The sequence below is a fragment of the Zosterops lateralis genome, assembly GCF_965231275.1.
Source record: "Zosterops lateralis genome assembly, chromosome: 3".
NCBI classification, from domain to species: domain Eukaryota; kingdom Metazoa; phylum Chordata; class Aves; order Passeriformes; family Zosteropidae; genus Zosterops; species Zosterops lateralis.
Window position 1 is genome coordinate 24,172,128 of NC_139764.1, and position 27,339 is coordinate 24,199,466.

Genomic DNA, 27,339 nt, shown 5'->3' on the forward strand with positions numbered 1-27,339 from the left:
ATCATAAATCTTTTACACAATTGCAGTAAACAAATGTAAACAAAGTTTAAATTTGGATGGAAATGCGTAAACCTTGTAAATCCATGCCACATTTGTTTGTAATGTTGTAACTAAATCACTTAGATCACACATTTAGTGAAGGCTGTAACTTTGGAGAAAGACCAGAGCAGATTTCTTTCCGCAGTCTCTTCTGACTTTTGTTGTCACCATTCTTGGGAGTAAAACTTGGGAGTAAACGTCAGATTTGAATGATCTTATGGTTATGTGAAGTCTTTTGTCCCCTCAGTGCCAAGTGTTACAGTCTGTCTACACTCTAGTTTGTAGATTTTTAGTCTGTTTAGTTGCTTTAAATATGCTGGAAGAGAGGTGACTGTTCTACAGCATTGACTCAAATTCTGGCTGGAGGTTACTGGAGAATGTCTTGTCTTTGTTTTAACAACACATTCTCCAGCGGCTTATTCTGTGGATGTAGCAGCTTGTTTTCACACCTGTTTCTAGCATGAGGTAACATTCTTCTCCTCTCTGCAAAGCAAGAATAAGGAGGCTTATCTCTGAGAATCAAGAGCATGAATTTGGGCAAGGAGCATCTAATTTCCGTGGAGCATCCCTACTCCACAGTACAGCAAGGTGTCAAGGTATCTGCTTCTCTGCATGTGATGGCCGGAAGCTGCTGAGTGGTGCACTCACCTACAGTATTTGATGAACAGCTTGTAAAATCTGTGACTACTAACTTCAATAAACAAAGATGTAAAAGCCCTAAACAAACAAAACCAAAACCCTAGCCAGTGTTGGTTTAGACAAGTCATTATTATATTTGTTACTTGGTTACAAGACATATTTTTGTAAATTGTTCTGAATATGATCAAATTGTTGTCACCTTGAACTAACAGATTTTATTCAGTCATGTTTTGTGTACAGGGAGTTTGCACCCAGGCAAACTAATTTAGATTCTTGGTAGACTTTTATATAACATTGATTCTTACTTGTCTCACAGCTTTAAAATCCAAATGTTTTTCAATTCTGGCATTTCAACCAGTGTGTCTCATGCAGTGGAACAACTGATGCAGTGACAAGTTGTTTTACATGGTTGGCCAAAAAAGCAGAGAATGAGAGAGAGAAAAGTGGTAGTATGGCATTAGGGATACAGTTTACGTGGTAGGGTAATGCTTAAGAATGGGAGAAACTGGAATTTTTTTTGCTCTGTAGGAGTTCATCTAATGCATTGTTTTTCCTGTCACATGCCTACTCTGCTCTTTCTGCCTCATGCATGCCACTGCAGCTGTCACACAATTTAAATGCATTTGCACAAAATAAAATGCATGACAGCTTAGCTAAACAAATACAATTGAAGTAATTGCAAATAGGGAAGCCAATTGTTTACAGTAATCTCATTGGCCAAATTAGTAATTTCTTAAGTAATGCTTTCTTTCATTCATTCATGGTGTTGTGACTCGAGTGGAAAGGCTGCAACTAACTCAGAAGAGGTAAATAATTGTTCTTCTGTCTCTCAAAGCTCTATTAAAACTTCTGAAGCAAAGGATATTTTCTAAACAAATCTAACAAAAAATTTTATCATGACTTCATCCTGGGCATGATATGTAAGTCTAGTGAAACTTTCTGCAGTAATTCTCTGGAAAAAAAAAATCCCAACCAAAGAATTGTCTTTTCAAGGCAATTATTACGATTTGGAATAACAATTTTCTATGATTTTTTAAAAAAGTAATTTATCAAAATAAAATTTCTGATGTTGCATTTGATTTTGTGTACCAGGATGTGGTAGAACAGTGTGGCGCTAGGCAATGTAATAAGATGTTTTAGTGTTGAAATCAGCATTTTCAAAAAAGCAGCTGAGCAGTGTGGGAAGGACCACTCTGAATCAGACCATCAGCTATTTATCCCTGCAGGAAGGCTTGTCACTTGGAGTTTCTTAGTTTTCTTAAAATTTGTTTAAAGCCTATTAGAAATCCAATAGGCTGTCATCTTGAGCTTCCTTATAAACCTCTATGATCCTTTTTCAGCACTTCAGGATTTTTCTTTATGAAAAGCCTGTTGACCACTGTGTCTTGGTTGCAATTTTGATTAATTTGGCTGGCATAGCTGTGAGCCTTGACTATTCTTAGCTGCCCACATTTTTTCTTTAGCTCACATTCCCTCCTTTACACCCTAGGCATAACACAACTTGGTTTGAGCTCGATTAGTAGCCATTCTATTCCTGAGATACTGTAGAAATCTGGAGAGACTTTTCTCCAAACTCAAGTCGCTTCCTACTGTTCGTAGTGTATAATTGTTCTCTAACTTCTCCTAGAGATGCATCATTTTAAGGTGTATCTTTTAGGTCTCTCATGATGCATGTGAACCTCTCCACTTCTGCCTAGTCATCACAAATGCAGAAAATTATTTTGATTTCTCTCCCATCAATGAATTTCTCTTATTTGCTTCCTTTTTAAATAGATAACATTGTCAAATTCTTGGACTCTAGTAGTTTACAGACCTTTTGACACTATTGGTGATCTGAGAAGACTTTAGTCATTTTAATGTCCTCTGAAATTTGGACAATGTTGTAGCAAATAGAAGGAATGGAGGCCTGTCAGAGAGGGACACGGGATGATGGATGCAGGAAGGGTTAGCCTTGATTTGGGGAATGAGTTTTCAGTTTCCATGCAGAGGTGTATGGAAGAAGACAAGCAGCAGGGCACTGACAAGTATGATGTGGAATGATTCGGTTTAAAGGTTTATCTTTAAAAGGAGAACTGGCTGTTAGTCCTAATCGAGTTGCCGCCAACCAGCAATGCCAGACTGTTTGCAAGTCCTTGTTTTAATAGCCTGGAGGGATGCTTAGGGTCACATACTAATGGTCCCCTCCCAGCTGCAGTCCTGTTCCCAGCCCGGTGCTGCTTATCTCTTGCATCTGGGTTTAAAAGGAAGCCCAAGGGGACTCTGGCCATTTAAAGCAATACAAAGAGTGTGGAGTGGGCGAGGAAGAGGTGTACCCCCTACTAAGACATACAGAGGAGGAATTAGAGGCTCTGAAATGGAGGAAGAAGCAGCCTGGAGGAAAGATGTTCTGTTCAGAGCTTTTTTTCCTCCTAGTAAATAAAAATGTAAATTAAAAGCTGGAATCCTTCTTGCACACCTGAAAATAAATAACCTGTGAGTGCCTAGAAATAGCACTTGCTGTGCAGCTGATTTCGTTTTTGAAGCCAATCTATTTTAGAATTAATGCAGTTCAATTAATTGAGTGCTCAAAAGGAAGAAAGGGAGCAGTTGGATAAATTTAACCTACAAATTTTAGATGACATACATAGAAATTATTCAAAGTTTATAAAAGTTTTTTCTGTTTTGAAAAAGAATGAATTAATTCCTTCAAGGGTGCTTTCTAAAGTCTTCACTGTTTTTGTGCTTTTTACTGCAACTCCATTGTAAGAGTATGCTGAGCATCTGATTCACTTGTCAAAAGTCTATGTGCTGGATTATTTCTGTTAGTATTGATGTAGTTGCAATGATTTAATTCTATTGTGAAATGATAATAATCAGTCCTTTTTAAAACCGTTGATATGAAATATTTTTAAGAGGTTCTGTATTCAAATATTTCAATTAAAAATTGGGCAGCCAGATACTCAGAAGACAGATAATGTGTGTCTGTGAGAAATATCTGACAGGATGAACAAATATTGTGTCTTTATGTCCTATTGATTTCCAGAAAATATGGTCTGTAATTTGTGCTAAGTGATCACTTTTTTGACAGTTGCTGTATATGCACTGGACACATTAATACAGTAAGTAATTCTTAGAAAATAAAATCCAGAAAATGTTGCCTTTTTTCCTCAGTTCAGTGTCTCACAAGTATTATCTGTCTAACCATTTGTGTTTAACTGGCTTTAAAAAATCATGAGGCCTGATAATTCTGAGGCCATGTTAGTGTTTCCTTTGTGAGTGAAACAAAATGCCATTACAAGAATAAATAAGTGGAATTAGAGTAAACCCAGTTGCTTAGGTATGATCAAAAGAAGAGTTGCTTTTCTTGTGCACCCGCAGAAGGTGACAACAGCAGCACCTTTAGGCTCTTGGATCAGCAGCATTTGAGAGAAAGGTTTTTGGGAAAAAGCTGTCAACCATAAAGTTATTTTTGGATGGTGTTGAGGAACTGGTGCATCTACTCTCTTGCCTACCTCCCTTGTCCCACATAAAGCAATTTGGGAGTTCACAGTCAGTGTATAAAACCAGGTTTCTTGTCAATTCAAGATGACCTTATGGGATCCAGAGAGCAGAAAGCAAAGCTCAAAGTCTGAAATAAAAAATACTTTTAGGGGCAAGTACAAAAGGAGATGGTTATGCCTAACTCAGGTTTGTTTCTAGGTGCCTAGGAACCTTGTAGAAATTGATTTCACCAAGCTCAGTGTAAAATGCATTGAATTTTTATATTTGACAGAAAATCTGGTAAATCAGCAACAAAATAAATGAAAACTTCAAAATATTGGTTAGAATTATGGTTCAACTATAAGATGGTGGGTTTCTGTTTCAATGCACTTTTCAGAAGGAATGCATGGAACAAAAGATGTAACAAGCATATTTAGGAGTGCCTATTTGTGGAAACTGCAATAGAACACCAGACATAACAGGTGTGGTAGTGCTAACCCAGTAAGACTCACCTTTATGGTCAGAATAGAAAGATGTTGCCGAGACTTGATTTATCTCAGCTAAAAATGTATGTCTAAAATAGATCAGTTATTTAGATAAGATGAATCCCAACAAATAATAAGATTCCTGGTTATATAAGCTCAAATATATTTTGTTTTCAAATGGGGTTTCTGTTGGTTGCACTTTTGAATTAGATTTAACGTGAATTTTTTTTCTATAGTACCTTCTAAAAGAAATGAGTTGTTTGTTGAGGGTTAGCTAATTTAAACATGGTAGTCCCTTGTCAGATTTGAAGACTTTTTTTGTTATTAAGCTCATACAGTAAATTTTGCACAATTACTTGTCAAATGCTTGATTACCACAAACAGTAAAATACACTTTACAATGTTGTTCATGTCAAATTTTAATAGGATTGTAATATCCTTTACATCACTTTTGCCAATCTCACTTCTAGGCAGCTGAGTTATTGATTTTCATGCTGAGCAGTTAAAAGCATGCTTATAGAATTTTATCAGTTTTACTAGAAATTAAACAAAACACATGTAAATGGCCTCTTGATGCCTGTTTTCAGGAAAGACTTTGCTTCTGCCTAATCATGCATTTGCAAGGAAAATCTATAGTTCAGGGCTGTGGCCACATGTTCTACAGAAGCTCAATTAGATATTTGAAGCTTTGCATTATAAACCATAGTGTTTTATGAAGTGTGTTCAGTGATGTTATTTAAAAATACTTATTGCCTTCTGGTCCAATTTGTTGAGGTATTAAGTGCATGTATAATTTTGATCAAACAGACCAAATGTGGTCATGGAAGTTTCTGAGCTTCAGTTCTCAGAACATTCACAACTTCTATGTTAACAGTCCAGGAGAAAATAGAAGTGTTGGAAATTGTGCTGTTTATCATTTAGATTCTATAAAAGCTGTTCAACAGTTGAGATGAGTTGTGTGAGTTGTTCTTCTTGGGGATCTTTGGAGCAGGTTTTTTTTTTTTTGTTATTGTTTAGTTTCTTTTTCATTGGTTGCCCTGAATTTTTAAAGCATGTCTGCCTTTCCAAGTTTGGTTTATGCTTGAGGTCAGTCAAATTTTCGGTCTTTGTAGGTAAAGAGCCATGATACCCTGCTGTCTTTAGCTCCTTGAGGAGACTTGGGCTTTCGTTATTAGTGTTGTGTTTGTTATGAGCCTCCTATTTTTCTACAACTTGAAGGAAATGGTTAAAGTGGCCCTCTGGTTGCAGAGCAGCAGGAATGGTCTGTGCTGTGTTGGTGTGGCAGGTTGTGCATGATTGCTGTCAGAAAGATTTTTTTGCTAATAATAGCTGTAGAGCCTTGGCTGAGATTGTTCAAATACTAAATGAGTTGTCAGGTAGTCAGTCTTATGTAGGGTACAGTTATTTATTGTGTGCTGTGTATGTGCTTATTATCCCTGTGAGCACCCCAGTCACTTTTCTAGCAGCAACGTCTTGGTGTTTAATTGACTTTGCAGGTATTTTCTACCTCAGTAACTTCACCTAAAAGGACTCAGTGTAAGTTCAGATTTCTGTTTCTTTGCTGTCTGCGAATCTGATTTTTCTTCTGAGTTTATTCTGTAGAAGATGAAAAACAAATAGCAGATGCAGATGAGATGTGGTTTTTTACATTTGAATAAGTCAAAATACATTCCACTCTAAACAAAAAGTTCTTCTCTAAATTGTTTTGTTTACATTTATTCATACAAAAAGTCTTATTTCTCCTTAGAATGCTTAAGTAACAGGGAATTTGCATATTTTTAACATTAGGGCTTTTTTGCAAAACCAACACAACCCAAAACTGCAGGTCCATAGATTTCATGTTAATTTAGTCGGAATTTCGTTTTGATGTGTGTTTTTGTTTGTTTGTTTTTATTTGTTTGTTTTTTTTTTTAATGGTGGGGTTTTTTGTTTGTTGGTTTGGTTTTTCGTTTGGTTGTTTTTTTTTTCCTTTTTTTTTGGAAAATACAATGTCTCTGCATTGTAGTATCCCTTTTTCAAAAGCAAGTATTTTAAATGCTAATAATATTTATATGTAGTACTGTACTGTTATTTTCCTTATACTCAGAATAATTTTCACTGTGCTATCCTGAAAGTTCTGTTACCTCATGTGTTGTTATTTCAGGAATTTCAGCGAAACTGAAAACAGTTCTGCAGGGTTTTGAGAAAGAGGCAACCTCATTTATTCCTTCCTTCCATCACTGGGCATCTCCATAAGCCAGCTATCCTTGATGCAGAATTATGTAGAAGTTGGTCATTAATGTGTGGTTGAAGTTCAGTTTATTCTGAGCTTGAGTGTAATTCTGTTAATTTCTAGGAATTTAGAACATGATGAATTAAAGCTCTGAGTGTTTTGTGAATGCTTGTCTTTTGATCATCAGTGATTAAATTATAAGTACTGTAAAGCTGAACACTGAGAAATCTTTAAGGTCATTGGAGGCAGTTCTGCTTTGAAAGGGATTTTTCAAGTGCAGAATGATTAAATGTTTTTTATAAACTCGAGCTCTAGAGGATAAGTGGTGATTGGACTATGCATGTTTTATTGGCTTTAAAAATGCCCAATAGCAGTTTAAAAGCTTGTAGACAAGTAACAGGCCTTTATCACATATCTTTCATTTATAGTCTATGTATGTAACCTGGTTTTCATTTCTAGTCTTTATACAAAGGTCTTACATTCATAAATTTTTACCATGAGATTTGTGTAAACATATAACTCCTTATCTGAATAATTGAAATCTGAATATACCTCTGTCAGGCAAGCTAAGGCAGAAAGAAGATAGTTTTGAAATTGAAAAGTAAACAAATAATTTTTGTTTTGCCTACACTTTTCATCTAGTCTTTCTAATGTTATTTTGATCAGAGAAGTTATTTGCACATAGCTCCATTATATTTTTTCAAGAGTTATGTGTAAATTTTGAACTTCTGATTTTTTTTTATATGTACTGGTGAGAATTGCTAATGATAAAAAAATAATAAAAAAAAGAGTAATAAGAATTTTATGCAGGATGAATATGCTGACTGTTTTAGTGAGGAAATAATGTGCTTTTCCTCCAAGGAGAAAGCTCAGATTTTACATTAGACAGGCAGGCTTAATGTCTGGAACTTTGTTCATATACAGTACAAGAAAATTCAATGTGGTTCTATTTTTCTCCTCTGCAAGTTAGAGAAAATGTTTGCAGACTGTCTAAATAGCAGCATGAGAATGTGGTTCATGAACTGAAACTTCGTTTTCACTGATTAGTTGCCTCTTTTTACAATGATGGCACACAAACAGCGCATGAAACTATGTTCAAAAGATCCATTTAGGATTACCTGCAGGTAGTATACTCCCAAAGAGTTCCGGCAACAACCTGCTAAATGCTTTATCTGCCAAATCCATAATTTAGTGAAAGAAATTTCATTGTGTTGCATGCTGAACTCATCTAGGGGAGGAAAAGAACCAACAAGTACCTCTCTTCCACATCCTTGCAGTGTTAGCTAAGAGATATTCCTATTCCAAAAGTACAAAGTTAAAGCACAGAGGTGAAGACAATGAATTGACGTCTCACAAATGTGCTAAACATTAAGAACACAAGCCTTTACAAATGCCTTCACCTTTAGCTGCTTAGATGTCTGGTGAGTCTGAGGAGTTGACACACCTGGCTGATTTCAGGAGGTTGTATGAATAAATGTATTTGCTTACTAGGAAAAACTCTGTGGTTGAAACTCTTGGTCTGGTGTCCAGTTCTGTCCATGGATAGATCTACTGCCTCACTGTGACCCCACAGCTAGAGATTTTCTGTCCTGTGGAATTAAGGATCCAGCAGCTGGCACCTCTGTTTTGCATATCCTGAAAGCTGGATTCATTCAGAACACTGAGCACTGCAGGTGTTTAGTTTGCATGTTTGGGTTTAATTGACAGCTGAATTACTTTTTGAGAAGAATAAAAAGATTTTTTGAAAAATAGTGCAAATCGTGCCAACTACAAGAATAAGACTTTATATATCAGAAGTGTCTTTTAAATCAGATACCTAATCAACTGTTTGTCATGAAAAGTTGAATTTGAATTATTTCACTGATAACCAGTTTGTAAATAAAACCTAACATGGATTCATATTTCAGTTTCTTAATAGTATATTATATTGCTGTATTGTAGAGTATTTATTAAATTCAAATAATTTCACTCTAAAAAGCTGTTTATAGTTTATACTGAAGGCTATTTTGTTTTAGTTGGATACAAGAAGAGCATGGATTTGTGCTGAATCTGATGGACTAGTTATCGTTGGGGTATTTATCTGCAGGAAGTGAAATCTAAAAGACTAAGTAGATCTTTAATTTCTTGTACCTCATCTTAAATACATTTGGTTTACTTTTGCTTTGTAAATCCTTTCTTCCATTTTTTTAGAGGGACACATCATGCTTTCATTTGTCTAAAGTGACTAACTGAAACACAAAACTTTTAAACTTTTTTTAAAGAAAAATCTTACTTTTTATTAGAAGACAACCATGGGAAACAAGGAATTGAATGACTGATGTAGAGCAAACCAGATGTATTTCTGACCATCTGACTAATCTAGTAATTCCAATAAAATTAGTCATCAGGATTAGACTGGCTATAATAAAATTATAAGCAGTGATTAGAATAAGTTGGATATACTGGCATGTTATATCAGTTATTCAAAAAAATTGCCTATCACTTCTCAGAAGCTGTAATTGGTATGCTGCTGGTGGTAAGGGAAGGTGACACTTTTAAAACTGAACTCAGATGCACTGAAAATGGTGAAATTAAAACTCCCCCATTCCTCTGTGAGCTGGGTTTTGCAATACAATGAATTAATACTATGACAACTTTATCATCTGTTCAGTTTGAATATCTTATACTTTGGTGTCAAATTCAACAATGTAGAAGATAAATGTTGATGTGCTAACAGAGAAATTGCATCTTAAAATGGTTTGCTATGTTAAAAATCATATAGGATGTGGTTACAGGCATGATCAGCTAAGGATTGACAGCTCAAGTGAAACACAAAGGGTTGGCAATCATTATTTTGAAAGACCTGTTTATCTTATGTGATCCTCCTATACTGATGCTTTCAGCACAGGCAAAGGAAGTTAACAAAATACTTATTCCTGAAATTAAGTTTTCTAAGGTTTCTACAGCACTGCTTGACTGTCTCTGGTTTGGTCTGTTTAGACTTTCCCTCTTCAAGTGATTATATCCTGCCATGTGAGCAGAAAATTTAGAATTAAGTAGATTTTTAAAGTTCAGCTTGGCAGACTCCTTCTATTTTCTGGAAACCTCTGTCTACCATTGTTGCAGTGATATTTAATATTGCAATTATTATATGTGTTTAGATTGCTTTGGTATAGATATTCCATTGCTTGTATCCTATTTATGTCTACTGCCATTACGAAATACTGCTTGGCAATATTTTAGATTTACCTTTATCAAGAGTTTTAAAACACTTTATAGTAACAATTGTTTAATTACCTCTAATTGAAGTAAGAATTGTAGTATTGAAATTTTTTAATTCTTTTTGCAAACTCAGTTCAGAAGAGTGACATGTTTTGATTGAATACTGGTGCTGGGTTTGCATGGTGTTTTCTCTTTGTGAGAAGTGTAATCTACCTGAGTAATGCTTGATCTCCAGACTGTGATGTCCTGAAATGATTAACTAACATTAAAGATATTTAAAAACTATATATTAACAGATTGAAATGAAGTGCTCAGAGAATATTTATAAAATGTAGAACATCACCCACAATGTGTCTGTCACAGATGGAAGAAATGAATGTATTGACAGGTGTGCAATCAATAGAATAATTTTATAGATCTAAAATCCTTTCCAAGATGCCAGAAATTAACAGTTTGTCTTCAGTACAGGATGTGAAATAGCTTGAACAGAAGCTGAAGTCCCATTAGGCAGCCAATGCTTTATTGCCTGTGTATTGGAAGAAAGTAATTTACTATGTTTTTCTGAGAATATGACTGTGAAATTTGTTCCCGAAACATTAGCCAGACAGCATGATGCAATTCTAACTTGTATGTTTGCTAGGGATAAATATATACCACATTTTAATTTCTTTTCAGAATCAATGTGCTAGAGAACTCACCATATATAATGTGATTTTAGAAGAGCCAGTGCTTGGTTTTCAGTCTGCTTCCAGACTCTTAAGTATACAGGTTATTTCATGTCTTGATGATACTGTGCATGTTTAGACTGGCTGTTTTCATTAAGTCATAAGAAAGTGCACAGACTAAATGATTTTCTGTGTGATCAGAGAAGTACCTACACAGCCTAGATTTTCAAAGGGAGTGCAATGGCTCTATCTGACAACAGGTTTTCATTCTTGTAGTAGCTCGTAAAAGTCCCAGACAAGTCCTGGCAACCAGCTAAACATTAGTGATTTTCACATGTCCACTGAGGGAAAAACACGCTCCTATTCTAAAACATCAGGGAAAGACAATGATTCTGATTACTGTTGTCATGTCTCATGGCCACAAATGTGTTGTCTGCATCCCACAGGTAAATCTCCTCATGCTGGTAGCATATGTGGTGCTTCCTCCATCAGCCTCTGAAATGTTTTTTATTTTACAGGAGAAGTTATTGGTGTAGTAGCAAGACAAGATCAAGTCTTTCTTATGAATGTGAATCCTTGTACCAAATTCACACTTCACTGTTCTTCCATGCAGTACAAATGCCATACTCTTGTAATAATGAATATAGGGCAAAATAAATTTTGGAAACCACCACCATTGTTTCAGCCATGTACACGTACACAAATTGTTCTGTTCACATAAATGGACTTGGGAAATGATGATGTAATATATAGTAACTTTGTTGTGGTGCAGCCTTATATATTAATTTATAAGAGGAAAGAACTAGTCAACATATACAGCAATTTTAATACTATGATTTATATTAACAATACAGATAATGTAGTGGCTGAAAAGGTAAAAAATGCTTAAATACAGTAGACAGAAGTTTTGCATAATGATTTATTTTTTGAGGGCATAGAATACAAATTGGATAGAATTTAATTGCTAAAGCTGGTTAAGTGTAAAATTAATTTTAGTATGGCTTAAATGAAACAGTAACTTTGATATACTAGACAAGCAATTTAAAGAAGCCTTTGGTTACTTAGGTTATGGTTTCAACTTTATAATAACATTTTATTATGGTTCATTGATATTACACCTTCTAAGAATGTCTCCTTAAATTGAAATGCTGATGTTAAGGGAAGGTATTTATTTTGATGATGCTGCATTATGGAATTTAACTGGAAAACTGCTGATGATTGTTAAGTGCTCCGTGTGTGTGTATGTGTACATGTTTAAAAATATACAATGTGTCTTTTAAACATAGTGCAAGAACTACATAGAGGAATACATTGTGAGTAATAAGTGTTTTGTCCCATCTACCTTTTGACAGGAGAATTAGATGACAGAGAACAGGCAAAGCTGGAAGTAAAAGTATGGGATCCAGATAGCCCCCTTACTGACCGTCAGATTGACCAGTTTTTAGTTGTAGCACGGTAAGATTAAAATCCTCTCATAAAAAAATCATTTTCCTTTTTCGACTGACTGTTTATTCCCCTATATTGTGTTACTTGTCCTGTTTGCCATTTTGTGAGCCCTTCTCTTTCTCACAGTTAGCTAAAAGAGAAAATCAGACCTTTGTATACTTATTGAAGCTACGAATACAGGCAAAAGAAAAAGAAAGTGACTCTTGGAATATTGCTAAACTCCCTCTATATCAGGTTATAGTAGAATTTGATACTTTGAATGTAGATGTTCTTTTGCTTTCTCCTCAGAGTAAGTGATTTCAGTGTAAGTAATAATTCAGTCTCGTGTTTTACAGTACTTGGAATTTCACAGCATAAAATAGAAGTTAAGAATAGAAATAAAGAAATGAAATGGGTGCAGAAGTTGCCACGTATGCATGTAAGCTGAATAATATACAGTGCAATTATTTTGGATGAATATTGAACTAAATTTTTGAAGTCATGTATTTCATTAGCAAAAAAAAATCAAGTCAGTTCAATTTTATAAATTACCATGATTATGCAGATTTATGAAGACATGAAAGTACTTTGAATTAATAAATACCTTTAGAAATTGTTTCTCTACTTTTAAAAAAAACCCTTCAGAAATTTGTAGGTTTCTTACTGAAGGATGAGTCTACATTCATAGGATATGAGAGGTTTTGTCTTTCATACTTACAAAGGTACTGTTCTAATGATAACAGAGAACAGAGTTCACATATGGATTTTATCTTTGATAAATCCATCTCCTGTATTTTCGGTAACCTCCTTGCAGAGTGTAATCTCAAATCTTCTTAGGCAAATAATCCTTTTACATGGTTTCTAGTTTTTGGGTTTTTTGTCTTTCTTCCTTTTGAAAAAAGCATTTCAGGAAGGAAAAAAGAAAAAAAAGTTGCCCTATATTTTCCACCTTATGTGTATGGAGCTATGGGATGGTGATTTACTCATTTACAGTTCAGGTGCTGATCCAGTTGTATTTTTTTCCTTACTCTCCCACTTGTAATACTGTTTCCTTTCTATAAAGTACTAAAACTTTTTGTTTTGTTTTAGTTTGGTGTTTTTTACCTGTCCTTGTTGAATTTTCAAGCAAGACTGAGGGATTTAGGGATTAACACGTGTTCAGAAAGTCACAGGATCTGGTAGATGTTCCATAGAAATCAGGAATTTGAACTACTTTTCACCAGCAGTAAAACACCTGGAGGTGTATGACCAGGTTATTATGGTGTGCCCTAAAGGAACATCTGCATGAAGACTGTGAATTTTGTAAGAGTTCATGCATTACTTTAAAATTCCTCTACTCGCTCTTTCTCAGCCACTCTGGGTAGCTGAAGTAGTATTCTGAGGAGCCAAGAATGTTCCCAGAGGAGTGTAGTAGTAAGCAGCCTGCTGGGAAGTAACAGAGAATAATTAAATCCATACAGAAGAATATGCTTATCTCCTCTTGTTATTTAAGACATCCTTTGCAATGCTGTGCCCTGGCCAAGACTACTTTTTTTTTTTAAGTTGATACATTTCTTTAAAGATGGTTTCTGTTATAGTGGGTCAAGGCTGATTAATTGTAACTATCCAAGGTCTTGTGGTGCTTGGATGGCCACCGGTAATCAGGTATTACTCAGGTGCAGCTTTGTGGATGTTCTTGCACAGAACTCCATTCATCTTCTGAAGTCACTTTTCAGCTGACAGAAATGGTTTCCAGGGTCCTACATACTTGGATTCACAGGATGCACTAAGTGGCTTCTGAGACAGATTTTTTGATTTCTGGAAAAATAGTTCTGTGGTTATTTGGTGGCAGCATTCAATTCAGTGTGTTGTGTGGTTACAGGATTTATACTGGCGCATTATACAGGACCATTAAAAGCTGCTTGAGCAACAGTGGAGAGCTGGTATTATGATGTGGTGAGCAGTGCCTACAGACAGCTCTGCTGCAGCTTAGCTGTGGTTCACTAGGCATTGGCTGTGCCTGCTGGATTTCCAGTTGCAATGATCTTTTCTCTGGTTATGTTTAGTTCTGCAAATTTGAAAATATGACAAGAATAATTTTTTCTTAAATACCTTTCCAGGTGTGTGATTTTTGTTAAGTATGTGTATGCTATTGTGTTTGACACTTTAAAAGCATTTTCAAGTGATCCTTTCAAGTGATGCTGTGTCAAAGAAATTGAGTATTTCTTCTCATTTTTTTTCAGTCTGATCAGGCTGAAAGAAGAGTTGCTTTTGTCCTTAAATGCTTTAGCTTTTTCAATCACACAGGCAGCTTTGTTGGTTTTTTAGAAGGTGTTTAAATACTCTTTTTATTTGTGTTGCCCATTTACAAGTATATTTATGTTTTTACCTTGGACATGTAGCTTTCCCAGTCTTACAAGATTTTTTTACTGTCTCAAGAACAAGAGGCCTTTTTCTTAGATTTGCCTGGTCAGTCTGGGCCTCTCACTAAGCCTTACTATTCAATAATCTCCTGGGTAGAATGGTAGAATATACCTATCCTGTGCAGAAATTAGAGGTAAAAATGCCAAAAAAAAATTGGAAAGAAGTGGAAGGATCCATAAACTTGGCCTCCCCAAATAGTCCTGCCTGACACACAAATCTTGAAAGTACCTTATTCCTGCTACTGAAGCATAATTTGGATTAGGACTCTTGCTTAAGCTAGCAAAAGCATCTGTTAGGAGAAGCTTGAGGCCTCAGACTAATGAATTTTGGGTTTGAGTTGTCTTTTGAATGATGTTTGTGTTGTGACAATGAAAAGTCCAACAGCATTTTCTACTGCATTCAAATAAGATACCACTGCATCAACCAGTTTTCCTTCTGTCCTATACATTGGCCATGTTTCTTCTGTGTCTGCCAGCTTCAAAGGCCAGGAGTTTGAGAAGCTGCAGCAGTCATTGACATCTGCCCAAATTAGCAAATCGTTCACTATGCTAGCAATGGATTTGTAGAATTGAAACGTTTGGTGCTGAAGACCTAGTGTCCACACTGCACATTCTGAGCAGATTTATTTTTAGTCATAACTCTAATCAGATCCTGTGGACTAAATATCTGAGAGTGTGTGTAACTTCTAACAGGAAGTCAGTATGCTGTGAGATACTTTTTGTTGGTTAAAATGCAGTAGATAAAAATGCTGGGGACAGCATTCCTAATTTGAATTGATTTAGATACACCCTGTTTCCTCCAGTCATCAGTCTCTTATAGTTTCTAATATCAAGGAGTACTTCATTTCATTGTCAGATCTTATGTTCTTTTCTAATTCTGTCCCAGGTTGCACAGTGTTTGGAAATAAAAGTGTCTCTATTGTCTGTATAACATAATAGTCCTGTTTTTTTTTTGGCTTTTCAGAGTCAAAAATTATCCTGCCCAGTCTCAAATGCAGTAGGAGGTGTGGGCTCTGGTCTGGACAGATGCTGAGAACTGAAGAAATGACCTTTTTTAATTTTTTTTTTTAAAGTTTTTTTTCCATTTTCTAATTTGGGCTATAATTCATTGCATGATACATTTTAGGTACATTCTAGCTCCATTTATGTGCTTTATGATTCAGTGAAACCATTACGAACGCAGTTCTTTTATTCTGCTTCATCTAACTACATTACCAACACAGTCTTCTGGAAGGAATCTATTTCTAAATGAAGCTGTTTTACAGACATTTGTGGTCCCAGCTTATTTCCAACTAAACCAGAGTTTTGAAATCTAATTAAAATAGCCTTGAAGCATTGCATCTCTACCTTAAAATTTTGTACTTTGATTTCTATGACATTAAAATGGCATTACCTCTATCTGACATATTTCTCTTCATTTGAATGCCTGCTTAGTTTTTGATGTAAAATCATAGAAGAATGGAAAATTACTTGCTAGTCATGTTAAATTAGAACTTGATCCTTCCTGTGTTGTTCCCACTTTTCCATTTGCTCTAGGACAGTGATTATATTGATTTTCTGTTGGTTACTATGTTATAAGTGTTCACAGTATGTTGGTGTATTTGGAGATGTTCTATGATTGTTACATTAATTTATATTACAGTGGGACAGGGAACACAATGCAGTTTCATCTGGCACAAGGTATCTTTCATTATACAGAAGAAAATAATGCACTCATTAACTGAGAACCATGAATAAAAACCTTTAGGTGTGATCAAAAAGTAATGCTCAGTTCTTGTGAAATAATTCATTGTAGTCCATGGCTGTAGACCAGATTCCCAAAGCTCATAAAAGAAAATAAATACATAAAAGACATCGGTTTGCAATCTTCAGTATTACAATGCTTCTGGATTCTCTGGAGGTGTTGAGAAGTAAAAGAAATTGAAGTTCATTAAAGAGATAATTAAATTTAATGGCAGAATTGCAACATAAAATTATGCAGCAAGAATGGTAAAAAAATCTTGATGCCAATACTGCGCTCACAAAGCTGGATGTTTGCTAGCAAGGTGAATTACAGCATGTAATGGTAGGCAGATGGTTTGGCAGTAAAAAGGAAAAATATGTTCACATCAAGTTTACCAGGCATATCAAAATTTCTATGTTTCTGCCTGTCTGTCATACCTGGCTAGTGTATCTTTATTCCTTTGTGCATTTTGTATTACTGTACTTCTTGACTCAAATTCATTTAAAAAGAACTAATTCAGACTTGAAGCTGTATTTTTTTTTTTAACGAACTGTGATCTATTGCAGTATAAAGAATAAATTTCTGTAGCAGAGTTTTCATGGACCTGCTTTTAAGGGGCTGTACATCTCCTCCTCTATGACTGTGAAATTGCAGGATGGCATACAGATGATGCCTTAAATAACATCCTGTGAATTAAACTACTTTTATCTATCAGATTCTATTTCTGTTGAATAAGAAAGATTTCACATATGTTTCATTTCTATTCATATAGCAATGAAAGTGAAGGTTGCTTGTAGCATACATTTATATATCGTGCCACGCTTACTCTTAACTTTGAGAGTCTTTCAGCAAAAGAGCAGTGGCAGATGACTTTTCATGTTTATCATGCAATCTCCTTTTGTGCTGTAAATACCTGAAGTAATAATAATGAAGTATAGCACTGTACTGGCAGTTGCTTAGAAATGCCCAAAAAAAAAAAAAAAAAAAAAAAGTCTTTTGTAACAGCATGATTTTACTTTGAATATATTCCGCAGGTCAGATTTTGCAAAACCAAGTAGTAAAAATCTCATGTGTATTTTCAGATTTGAATTAATGTTTTGTTGCTTGTATGTGTCTTCACTGAAGATTTTTGTTTTTTCTTTCAATATTTTAAGTATCATGATATTTTCCTAAAGAGCAATCAGATATTAATTTGCTGGTTTTTAAGTTCAGAGCAGTCTAAGAGGTCATCTTTAAGGACTGTTTACAATTCAGTGTGAAGAGGAACATTGGAGTAAAAAGAAGGAAAACAAAAGATTTCCTTTCCTAATATGTAGAAAGCCACCAAAGTTTACTTAACTGTTTTCCTCAAAAATATTAGCTCAGAGGTGAGGCATAGGTCTCACTCATCAGTTTGCAAGTATCTGTGGAGAATTCTAGATTTGCAGGTTCGTGTGTGTACAGATGTGGTTCACTTCCAACAGCTTTGTCCAGAGTATACCCACTATTTGTCTGGCATCACTGAAACAGACAAACAGTGTAAAAAAAAAAAGTGAACAGTTTTGAAATAAATATCCTCAGATTGAGAAGGATGTATGTCTCATCTGGTCGTTCAAGAAACAAGGTAGAAGAAAATTGAGAGGTACTTGCCTGCATCCAGAACTTTCTGGATTTGATTTGATGCTGGACTGCTGTTGCTACTGGGAGAAGCAGAGGCTATTTTTATCCAGATGTATAATTGCAGTGCTTGCAGCTTTTCTTTGGTAAATAACAGCCCTTTTCAGAACTAGTTACTGACAAGCCACCAAATCTTTGGAAGCTTGTTAGGACAGTCTCTTGTGTTTGCTGCTTCTTGATTTCTTTGGCTACCGCTAATATTAATCTTATGCAAAAATTTGAACAGTTATTTCCTTTAATGTCTTAGACTTGAGCTGTAAGAAATTTGAAGCAATGTATTTTTGGTGTTCAAAATCTAATCTAAAATTTCGCCTAAATGCAGGGTACACAGGCATAGCAACTGCAGCAATCTCTCATGTTTTTTTGACATAGACCTTGTTGAGTTTTGCTAAATTTGTGGATTTAATCCATAATCTTAGATCCTGGCACTGGACTGTATCCATTTGTTTTGTTTGTATGGTTGTCAGCTGCAATCTGTTATAAATCTTTGAGAGAACCTTCTTGGTTCTGCTCTTTAAGATAATTAAACCAAGGAAAACCTAATTAAGGTAACACTGGATCATTTGGTCTAACCCTTAAAGCTCTTAGAGCTGCTTGCTTATGCAGGCTGTGCTGAGAATGATCCCCCTGCTGATAATGCCAATTGTTTGTTTTGTCCATCTCCCTACCACCTATGTAATTCACTGCCTGTGTGACTTTTGGCATTAGCTTATTTTGGAAAATGTGGGGAGTGTTGGTTTCTGTTTGAAGTGTAAGTATTTTAATTGCATGTTGAATAATTCATAAGTAGCTTGCTGAGCACAGTTTTTTGGGTTGTCAGTTTATTATTGTTATAATTGAATTAAATGTAATTTCAGTTAACTATTTGCAATTATTCTTTGAATTCTACAAGCTTAACAATAATATTAAAACATGCATATGGAAAGTTTGTTAAGAAAAATAAGTGGTTAGCATATGACTGTTTAACTTGTGTTGGTTTAATACTGAGTTTTATTTTGTGATAGGTGAAGACAATACTGTGTCTTCTGGAAATGACATTGTTTAGTTATTTATTTTATTCCTTTTCTAAAACAATTCTTTAATGGTGGAATTAGAAAAAACTCATGCAAGGAAAAATGACAAAGTTAGTATTTGACCTTTCCATCAAGAAGTGCCTCATATCTCTATTTTTAATTGAAGAACATGAAAATTAAGCCATTTTAGTGATTTCTAAAATTAATATTGAATTTGGATCTGAATTGCATAGCTAGATTATACAGAGCACTGTATATCACTATTTGGTTTTGAACCCAGTTACTATTTGTAACAACCAAATGCTCTAGAATTTCTACACTTATTTGGAAATTCACTGTTATTTACAAAATTCTATGGAAAGGAGAACTGGAAGTTAGTTTGATTTCAAGAGAGCCACGGATTTGCACACACCTCACACCTCCAGACCCCTCAGTTTGTGTCCCATACCATCCCCAGGGTACCCACTGACACCCCAAATGTTACACTGCCTGCATTTTGTTATGTATTATTTATTTGTTTGGTTCTTATTGTTGTTATCATATTTGTTCCATTATGTTTGATGCTTTTTTAATTATAATCTTTTATTCTATTGTTTTCATTATTTTCTTTTGTCTTTATGTGTTTTATTTATTATTAATTTGTTTTGCACTCACATACTCTGAACTGCCACACAGCATTCTTCTGATGATTGCAATCTTCCCCTACTCAGTACAGCTCTGGAAGCAATGTCCACTGGTGCATCAACTCTTACCTCTCTATCACTTATTCAGAAGAAACCTAGCTTTATATTAGTTCTTAACTTTGACTTTGCATTCTGAGCAACAAAATACTCTTGGGCTCTGAAGTCAGTCTCCAAAGTTTGATCTGCCAGAGACTGACTGCGAGAACATTCTTTGTAGTGTTCATAGCATACTCAGACTTTAGTTTAGAAATGGGGTATAAAGGAAATAATTTTAATTATGCAAAAGGAAGATAAGAAGCTAGCAGGTAGCTGTAGAAGAGAAATGCAGTCGTGCCACATTCACAGCTTTGAGCAGTAGGGACAGAAGGATCACAGGAAAGACTGCTTAGTTACAACCCTTGTCAAGGCCAACATGCTGAAAGGGGTTGACAGATATCAAGAAATATGTTCATAATAAAGCCTTATTCTTGGAAATGATTTGTGGACAAATACTGTTTTATGTACTGCCAAGCTTTAATTAAGGAAAAAAAAAAGAAAATAGAATGTGTGTGTGTGTTCTCATCTCATATTTGCCATCTCCACAAAGAGGGAGCAAAGGTTGTGGAAAAACATTTGAAGATTACTTATTTATTCCACAGCCTTTAGAAATCTAAAGCAGTTAATACCAGGAGTCTGAATCACCGCTGTAGAATCTTCACTTGTAAGACTGTGGCAGCAAGTACTGAAACATGCATTCAGTAATAAATTTTTTGAGATTCAAGATAAAATTGCAGTAACATACTTTATTATCAGTTTCTCCATGATCATTTATAACTTCAGCAAGTTTAAGTCTTGGTGCACATTATTTTACTGTTGAATATCAAATTTATAGCATACAGCAATCTGTCAGTGACATTCATTCACCATTGGTATAATTCTGCACTTGTAAGTTGTGTGGGGTGTAATTGCTGAGTGAGGCTTGAGTCCCTAAGCCAGAGGATTGCACTGCATTACATCTGTTATGTAAGTGGGTCTTTGAATTTAGATGGGCTTATGTCATAACAGCATCAAATGAGTTTTTTCTGATAGCAGTGTGACACAACACACCTCAAGAGCTCCAGGCACTGGAGAAACTTCTAATCTCTTTATTGATAACAATCTTTTGTGTCACTGCATCTTTGCTCATTTCCTGTATGATATGCTGGGCCCAGTCAAATTCTCTGTGTACCTTTTCCTTCACTGTGCATGATACATAGATGTACTTCCAAGAAATGTTTTATGCTCTCCAAGAAATTTTTACTGTTTAAAACAGCCTAAGTATAATAGATGCCATGTACAATTCATCAACAAAAGTGGAAAAGAAAGTAAAATTTTGGAAAAAGTATGTCCATTTCAATAACAGACTGCTTTAATTAAGTAGGCTGAGACAGCCATTTATTTCATTATTGCTTAAAACCTGTGACAACACCAGGATTTTGGGGGTACCTTAGACTAAGCTAATGTGCTTTTTTGGCTCACTGATGGAAGTCGTAGACACATACTACTGAAGCGAATAAAATGTTTTTAATTTCCTCATGGGGACATGGCAAACCTCCTTTTTCATTAGAACTGTAATTTTTAAGCACTATTATATCATTGTAATTTTAGAAATAATAGTCCTGATTGTAAATCCCAAACTGTGGAGAACCTTTGATTTCATAATTAATTTTGAAATCCATACATTAAGAGGTTGGTACATGAGAATTCTCTGAGTATCTTTTGTTTCTGAGCTGCTGTTCTTTTATGTGTGTCATTACTTTTGGGGGCAGAAGGTCAGAGTTTTTGCTGCTGTGTTTAGTGATTTGTCTTTATCAAGTTGTTCTTTGTTAGCAAAGATCTGAAATCTTAGCAGTACCAGCATGTGACTTCTGTGTGTAAAAGGGCACTTTTATGGATATGACCCAGTCTGATAGAAGAGATGACATCTTCCTGTGTATTTACTGTGGCTCCTGTTCCTCTGTTGCAGTGCGGTTGGCACGTTTGCTCGAGCCTTGGACTGCAGTAGTTCTGTCAGGCAACCCAGTTTACACATGAGTGCAGCTGCTGCTTCCCGAGACATCACACTGGTAGGTGCCTTCTTAAACATCCTACTACTTCTATATCCATGAATTCAACACTATCTGGTACTCCAAAGGCCCCATTTTCCGCCCATTGTCCTTTAGATACCCGCATGCAAGGAGTGTGTGTTGTGTGTGTGTTAGAAAATCCTGTGTGCTTTCTCTAAGTTTCTCAGTGCTGCCCTTGTAATCACACTGTGCAACACTTGGCTTTAGTTGTGGATCACTCACAGTAGAATGGAGAATGCACATTGTATAGGGATTCATTCGGGGCAGTGTCACTAAAGCATGTGGTAATAAAGCTGATTGAAAATTGTGTGGATAATAGTTTGTACTTACTGGATGTACATGTCATCATATTTTCTAAAGGATAAGTAATCTGACTTCGTAAGCATATTTTTAAAGAACATTTTAATTAGCATATTCCTACTATGTTTCCTTAGTATGTTTTTCACTGTTAATGTAAGCACCTGCATCTTTCAGAGAAAGTGAAAGCTATATTGATTACAGGTTTAATCATACCAGCTGAGAAGCTGTGCTACAGTTAATAAAGTATGCATGTAACACTATGTGAGACCAAAAGTATTACTGTTTTAGAGAGTCAAGTTTGACTTAGACTTCCAAACACAACAACTGTTTAATACTTTAGGTATTTTTGTACCTAAACACTATCCCCTTGTTTAGGCTAAAGAAGACCATTATTTACCAGATACTGGAGTATTAGAATTAGAGGAAACTCACTAAAACTAACCAATTTGTTCAAAGTAGTTAAGGCACAGCCTTATAAAGTGAATAGAGAGCTCCTAGTATTCAGTTGCCCAAAACTTCGTTGGAATGGGCAGTACCAGCAGGTTAAAAAAAGGTTTGAAAAATTATGTAGCCATATAGACCACAAATTAGTACTGAGGAGAATAGGGAAAGTGTACCTTCCAGATGTCCTCATTCTGAAGCTTTTTAGATGCTGGTCAATTAAGTGGGATTGACCTCCTGTAATTAGACTTACCTGCATATTTTAGCTAATATTCCTTGGTGCTACTGTAAGAGACACAGTGCTTAGTTAGATAGGTGATTCGTCTGATTCGGTGGGACAATTCTTGTATTCCAGATAAAATAATTTTTTTATTATGATGACAAAACAATTTATTACCTTTTGCAGTATACTCAAAGGCTATTGAACAGGAAACTGATTTAGTCTGGACTATGATAGTATTGTAAAGGCAGGGGCAAAATGTAATGTTTCCATTAATACCCAAAATGAATTTTCTCTTTCACAGTTGCTAATATGACTTTTACAAAAACAGTTCAGTTCACATTAAATACTTAATTTTGTTCATCAAAGTAGTTTTTTAACATATTTAATTTTATTAATATTTTGTTGGATTAAGAATTTCTAATAAATTTCACAAATTGCATCTCCCTTCTTTATTTGCATTCTGTATTCAGTGATTAAAAAGTGTGGATTTATCCTTATGGCAATTTCTCATTTGAAAATACATGTGCAGTGCTGCTAATAAAGGGATACTTTGTTTGAGTGCCATGTTAATGTTTCTCCATTGCAAATGATCCATTAAGTTCCATTACACTTAATGAAAGGCATATCTTATAATGAGGCATCAGAGGAGCCACCCTAGGCTTAATTATTGTGTCTGTCTCTTCTCATTTTCCTACCCCCTCAGCTTTTTAAAACCCTACTTTTTTGCTTTTTGGCAACGTACTTCCTTCTAAGTTAAGAAAAGACACATTTGTCATTATAGTAGTTACTTTTTCAGACATTTCTATGTTAATTGGGAGCATATTTTCAGCAGCAGTTAAAGTTAGTAGAGATGTTTGCAGAACTTGTGGTGTATCTCATTTATACTTTGGATATGGGTGCATAACACTAAGAAAATGATACCATCTATCTTCTTAATGCAAGGCAGATAACCCTTGCACCTGAGGTGCTATTAATGGGATTTCTGTGCACCACACCTGTGGCTTTCCAGTATTCCTAATTAAGTTCTAATCCTAATTAGTTTTAATCAGAGAGAACCGCAAACAGACCGATATTTTTTTAAAAAAGCCTAGATTATGAACATAGATAAATTCAGGGTTGATGTACATATTTCTTGCAGATGAATAACAACTGGAGGCTGCTTTCAGGCTCCTTTATTTTGAAAACATAGGGAAGGTAATGAGACAAGATAGGAAACCCCCTGCTTTTAGAAAACCCTTCTGAAGACAAGAAACAGTGTGTGTTTACCTTCTTAGATGATAAAGAATGTGCTTCTCTTACAGTAGTAAAGACTTGTGGACAAGCAACTAAAACTTGCATTTCTGGCCTTCTTAAAGGCAGTGCTTTATTTTATAATGAAAATTGATCTCTAGGAAGAGTCTGGGAAGACCTTCTGTTTTAGATTTCTAAATATTTCATAGTGCATATACTGACCATTAGAGCCATTTAAAGCAAAGCAGGCTGATGGCATCACTTGCTTCTTGTGGTGGGTTTGTTCAGAAGCGCTTATATGACCTTACTGTTGGGATCTAAATCTGATATTGGATGTCTCTTCAAAATGGAAGGTATGAGCAGTCTTTTCCTTTGAATTTTGAGTGGTGTCTTTTTAATGATTTTTATTAAACTTCGGTATATGTGGCTCCTAAGGTAAACAGACTTAAAATATTATTGAATTGGAGAATCCACACTCAGTTTCCAGTTTGAGTGCTTTGTTGGGGGCAGTTCAGTCTGGAATTGCAGGTGGTTGGGGAGCTGTGTTGTGTAGCTGGTTGCAGGATGCCCTCTCATGCCCGTTCTTCCAGCTCCATGCAGCCCTTCTTTAGCTTGTGGTGGAAAGTTCCTTCCTCTACCTGCTTATATTTGGACTTGAAGTTGCCTCTTACCTGCATGGCTAACACTTTTCTTCTGATGGGCTCCCTTGCCTGTGCTGGACAGCGTGGTCTGGGCAAGAGCTCTTAAGAAAGGGGAGTTCTTTCTCTGTCCTTCAGGCTCCTGTTTGGGAGAGGCAATGCCAGGTCTCCCAGTCTCCTGCTTCTTAGGGTAAAACAGATAAAATGGTATTCCAGGATATTTTATTTCAGCCTCTATGAATTGCTTCAGGCTTCTTTTGCTTTTGCTACCACAATTTAGACTGCAGTGTGAAAATTTGATACAGGTGAGGGCTGACAGAGCTGTAGAAGGCAAAGTTGTTATCAAAGAACTTGTCAGTGATCTTCTGTCACACGGCAGCTCAGCAAATACAGCACTTATCCAAACAGTTCAGTATGAGTCTTTTCTTTAGTAGTATCAACAAATTTTTATGGAGTCAAATGTTTATTATGAAAAATGAACATAAAGCAAGAGCAGGATTCCAATTTATTAACTTCTGTCATAATTTTTATGAAAACTGGTGTCAGTGAATGGATCTGGATTCAGCAGCTCCTTGGAAGATGCTCTGTGCATACTACTTTTCTATGAGGGCTGCAATTTAAACAAAGATTTAAACCCCAGTAATACATCTACTGTAAGGGTTCAATCTTTAGACCTGGTTTACTCAGTGCCTGAATGGTAAACAGTAAAGCAGTGATTTCAATGTACATTGCCTAATATGAAGCTGATGGATTTTAGACATTATGTTACATACTTTCATATTAGAATACTTGACTTTAACAATAACTTTTTTCCAGACTGGTGAATTTGATTGAACCATAAGTAAAATGATATATTGCAGGATAACAGTGACATTGCTTCTTGCAGACAAAAGAGTTTCAGAGTCTTGTGCTTGATAGCACTCAAAGACTTATGTAAACACTGGAGAAAGACAATAGACATTGATAGAAGATGGCAAAAGATCAGGAAAAACCATTATTTGCAGTATATTTGTATGCAGAAGCTCAGCTGGAATTGCTGACACATAATGCAGGAGTTGTTCCTTCCTTGCAAGGTTTTCTTGTAGCTGAGTTTGTGGCCTTGTGAGAGTTTGCACGCTACACTTGGAGCTCAGCACTGCTGTGGGACACATTGGAAGGAGACTGATACAGGGTCACAAATATTATCCCACTCATCGCTCTGATACCTCCTTCAGCACAGCCAGTTGGGTTGTGCTGGTGGGGTCTTTTGGGACACTGAGTCAGAAATGCTTCTTGTGTGCTGCTCATTTTCCTGACAGGTGGAATTGTTTACTTTTCATATTCCCTATCATAGCGTAGCAATGGGAGCATTCCACGTTACCTACAGTGGGAAGATTGTTCTAATTTGTTTTTCTGTTTTCCCTTTTATAACAGAAAGAAAGTCAACCAAAGAAACCTTATTTACTGGTCTGTGACAACAGTGTTTAGCAAAGGACAAAAATCTTGCTGCTCTTTCAGTATGATGATAACGAAAACAATAAATGTCTTCCTTTGCCAGCAATGAGAATATTGAGCTCAGAGATGTCTGAGCAGCTGTTTAGTTACTATTTAGAGCTTCTGTTAATTGAAAATGGCCCCACAGTCAATATATGCCACTGTCTTTATTGGGTTTCTTGGAACCAATTTCTACCAACGAGAGATTCTTTAGAAATGTTTTCTAGTAATTTGCAGGAACTAATAAACTAATGTCATTTAAATATGGTAAAAATTTTGTCAAGGTATTTCCTTTCCCAGGTTAAGTAATAAGCCATTTATTTTTCTCATATTCTGCAGCAGAAAACTATGGTATCAAGATAGATTCTAAATTTAGCATTAATTGAGGCTCCTTGGTTTGTTTATGGAGAGTCATATATTGAATTTACATTAACTGAGATGGACTACTGTCTATTTAAACACGTCTTTACTCTCTCCTTGTCCCTGCCAGTTTCACGCAATGGACACACTGCATAAACACAACTATGATCTGAGCAGTGCCATCAGTGTTCTGGTGCCTCTGGGAGGGCCTGTCTTGTGTAGAGATGAAATGGAAGAGTGGTCAGCATCAGAAGCTAGTTTATTTGAAGAGGCCTTGGAAAAATATGGCAAGGACTTCAATGACATTCGACAAGACTTTGTAAGTATGAAAGTAGTGGCCTTTCCTTGTTGCTTTTTTTTGCCATGGTTGGGCATAGCTGCTTTCTGTAGGTTTGGAAGGTTTAGCTAGGGAAGAAATCTGTGTAGCTGATACATGTGATTAACATATCTATACATTTTATCTGGCTGAAAGTCAATATGCTTACTTGTTCAATGCTATTGTTTGGAAAGATGGTAACAGAAGATAATCTGTTCAGTGGTTTAATATCAGGAAGGGCCTCTCGTGCTGAGACATTCCAAAAAGGGTTTTTACAAGGATCTTACAAGAATCTGAAAAAGGTCCAGGAACTTTGCAGAGTGTTTCCACAATTTCCAGAGAAGTTCATTAGCAGTTACATGCCTGATTCCCCTGGGTGTTTTTGGAAAGCTGAGTTTCCTTCTATGGTTAACAGAAGGAAATTTGTATTCAGATAGTATATTTTAAAATGTACTACAGGGAGTTGTTTTGACATATTAGATGTTTTGGCAGTTCTGAAAAGTAAAAGAAATGTTTTCCAATATGTTCTAAGTACAATCATTTTGGTACTGATGTATCAGACTATAGGGCAGTAAACCTTTAATTTGCTAATTCTAATGCAGAGTAATGAAATTAAATGGTTTCTAACACTGATTGCTGGAATTGCTAGTAATTTGTTGCAAATTTTTTCCA

The 27,339-nt window shown here is 35.6% G+C and overlaps 1 protein-coding gene across 1 annotated transcript in view; it reads left to right on the plus strand.

The window, feature by feature from the left end:
- MTA3 (metastasis associated 1 family member 3) overlaps positions 1–27,339 on the plus strand; it is a 130,530-nt gene that overhangs the window by 40,119 nt on the left and 63,072 nt on the right. The window contains exons 7-9 of the mRNA XM_083858405.1: positions 12,053–12,155; positions 21,587–21,686; positions 26,482–26,670. Coding sequence (XP_083714531.1) covers positions 12,053–12,155; positions 21,587–21,686; positions 26,482–26,670 — 392 coding nt within the window. The remainder of the gene's footprint in view (positions 1–12,052; positions 12,156–21,586; positions 21,687–26,481; positions 26,671–27,339) is intronic.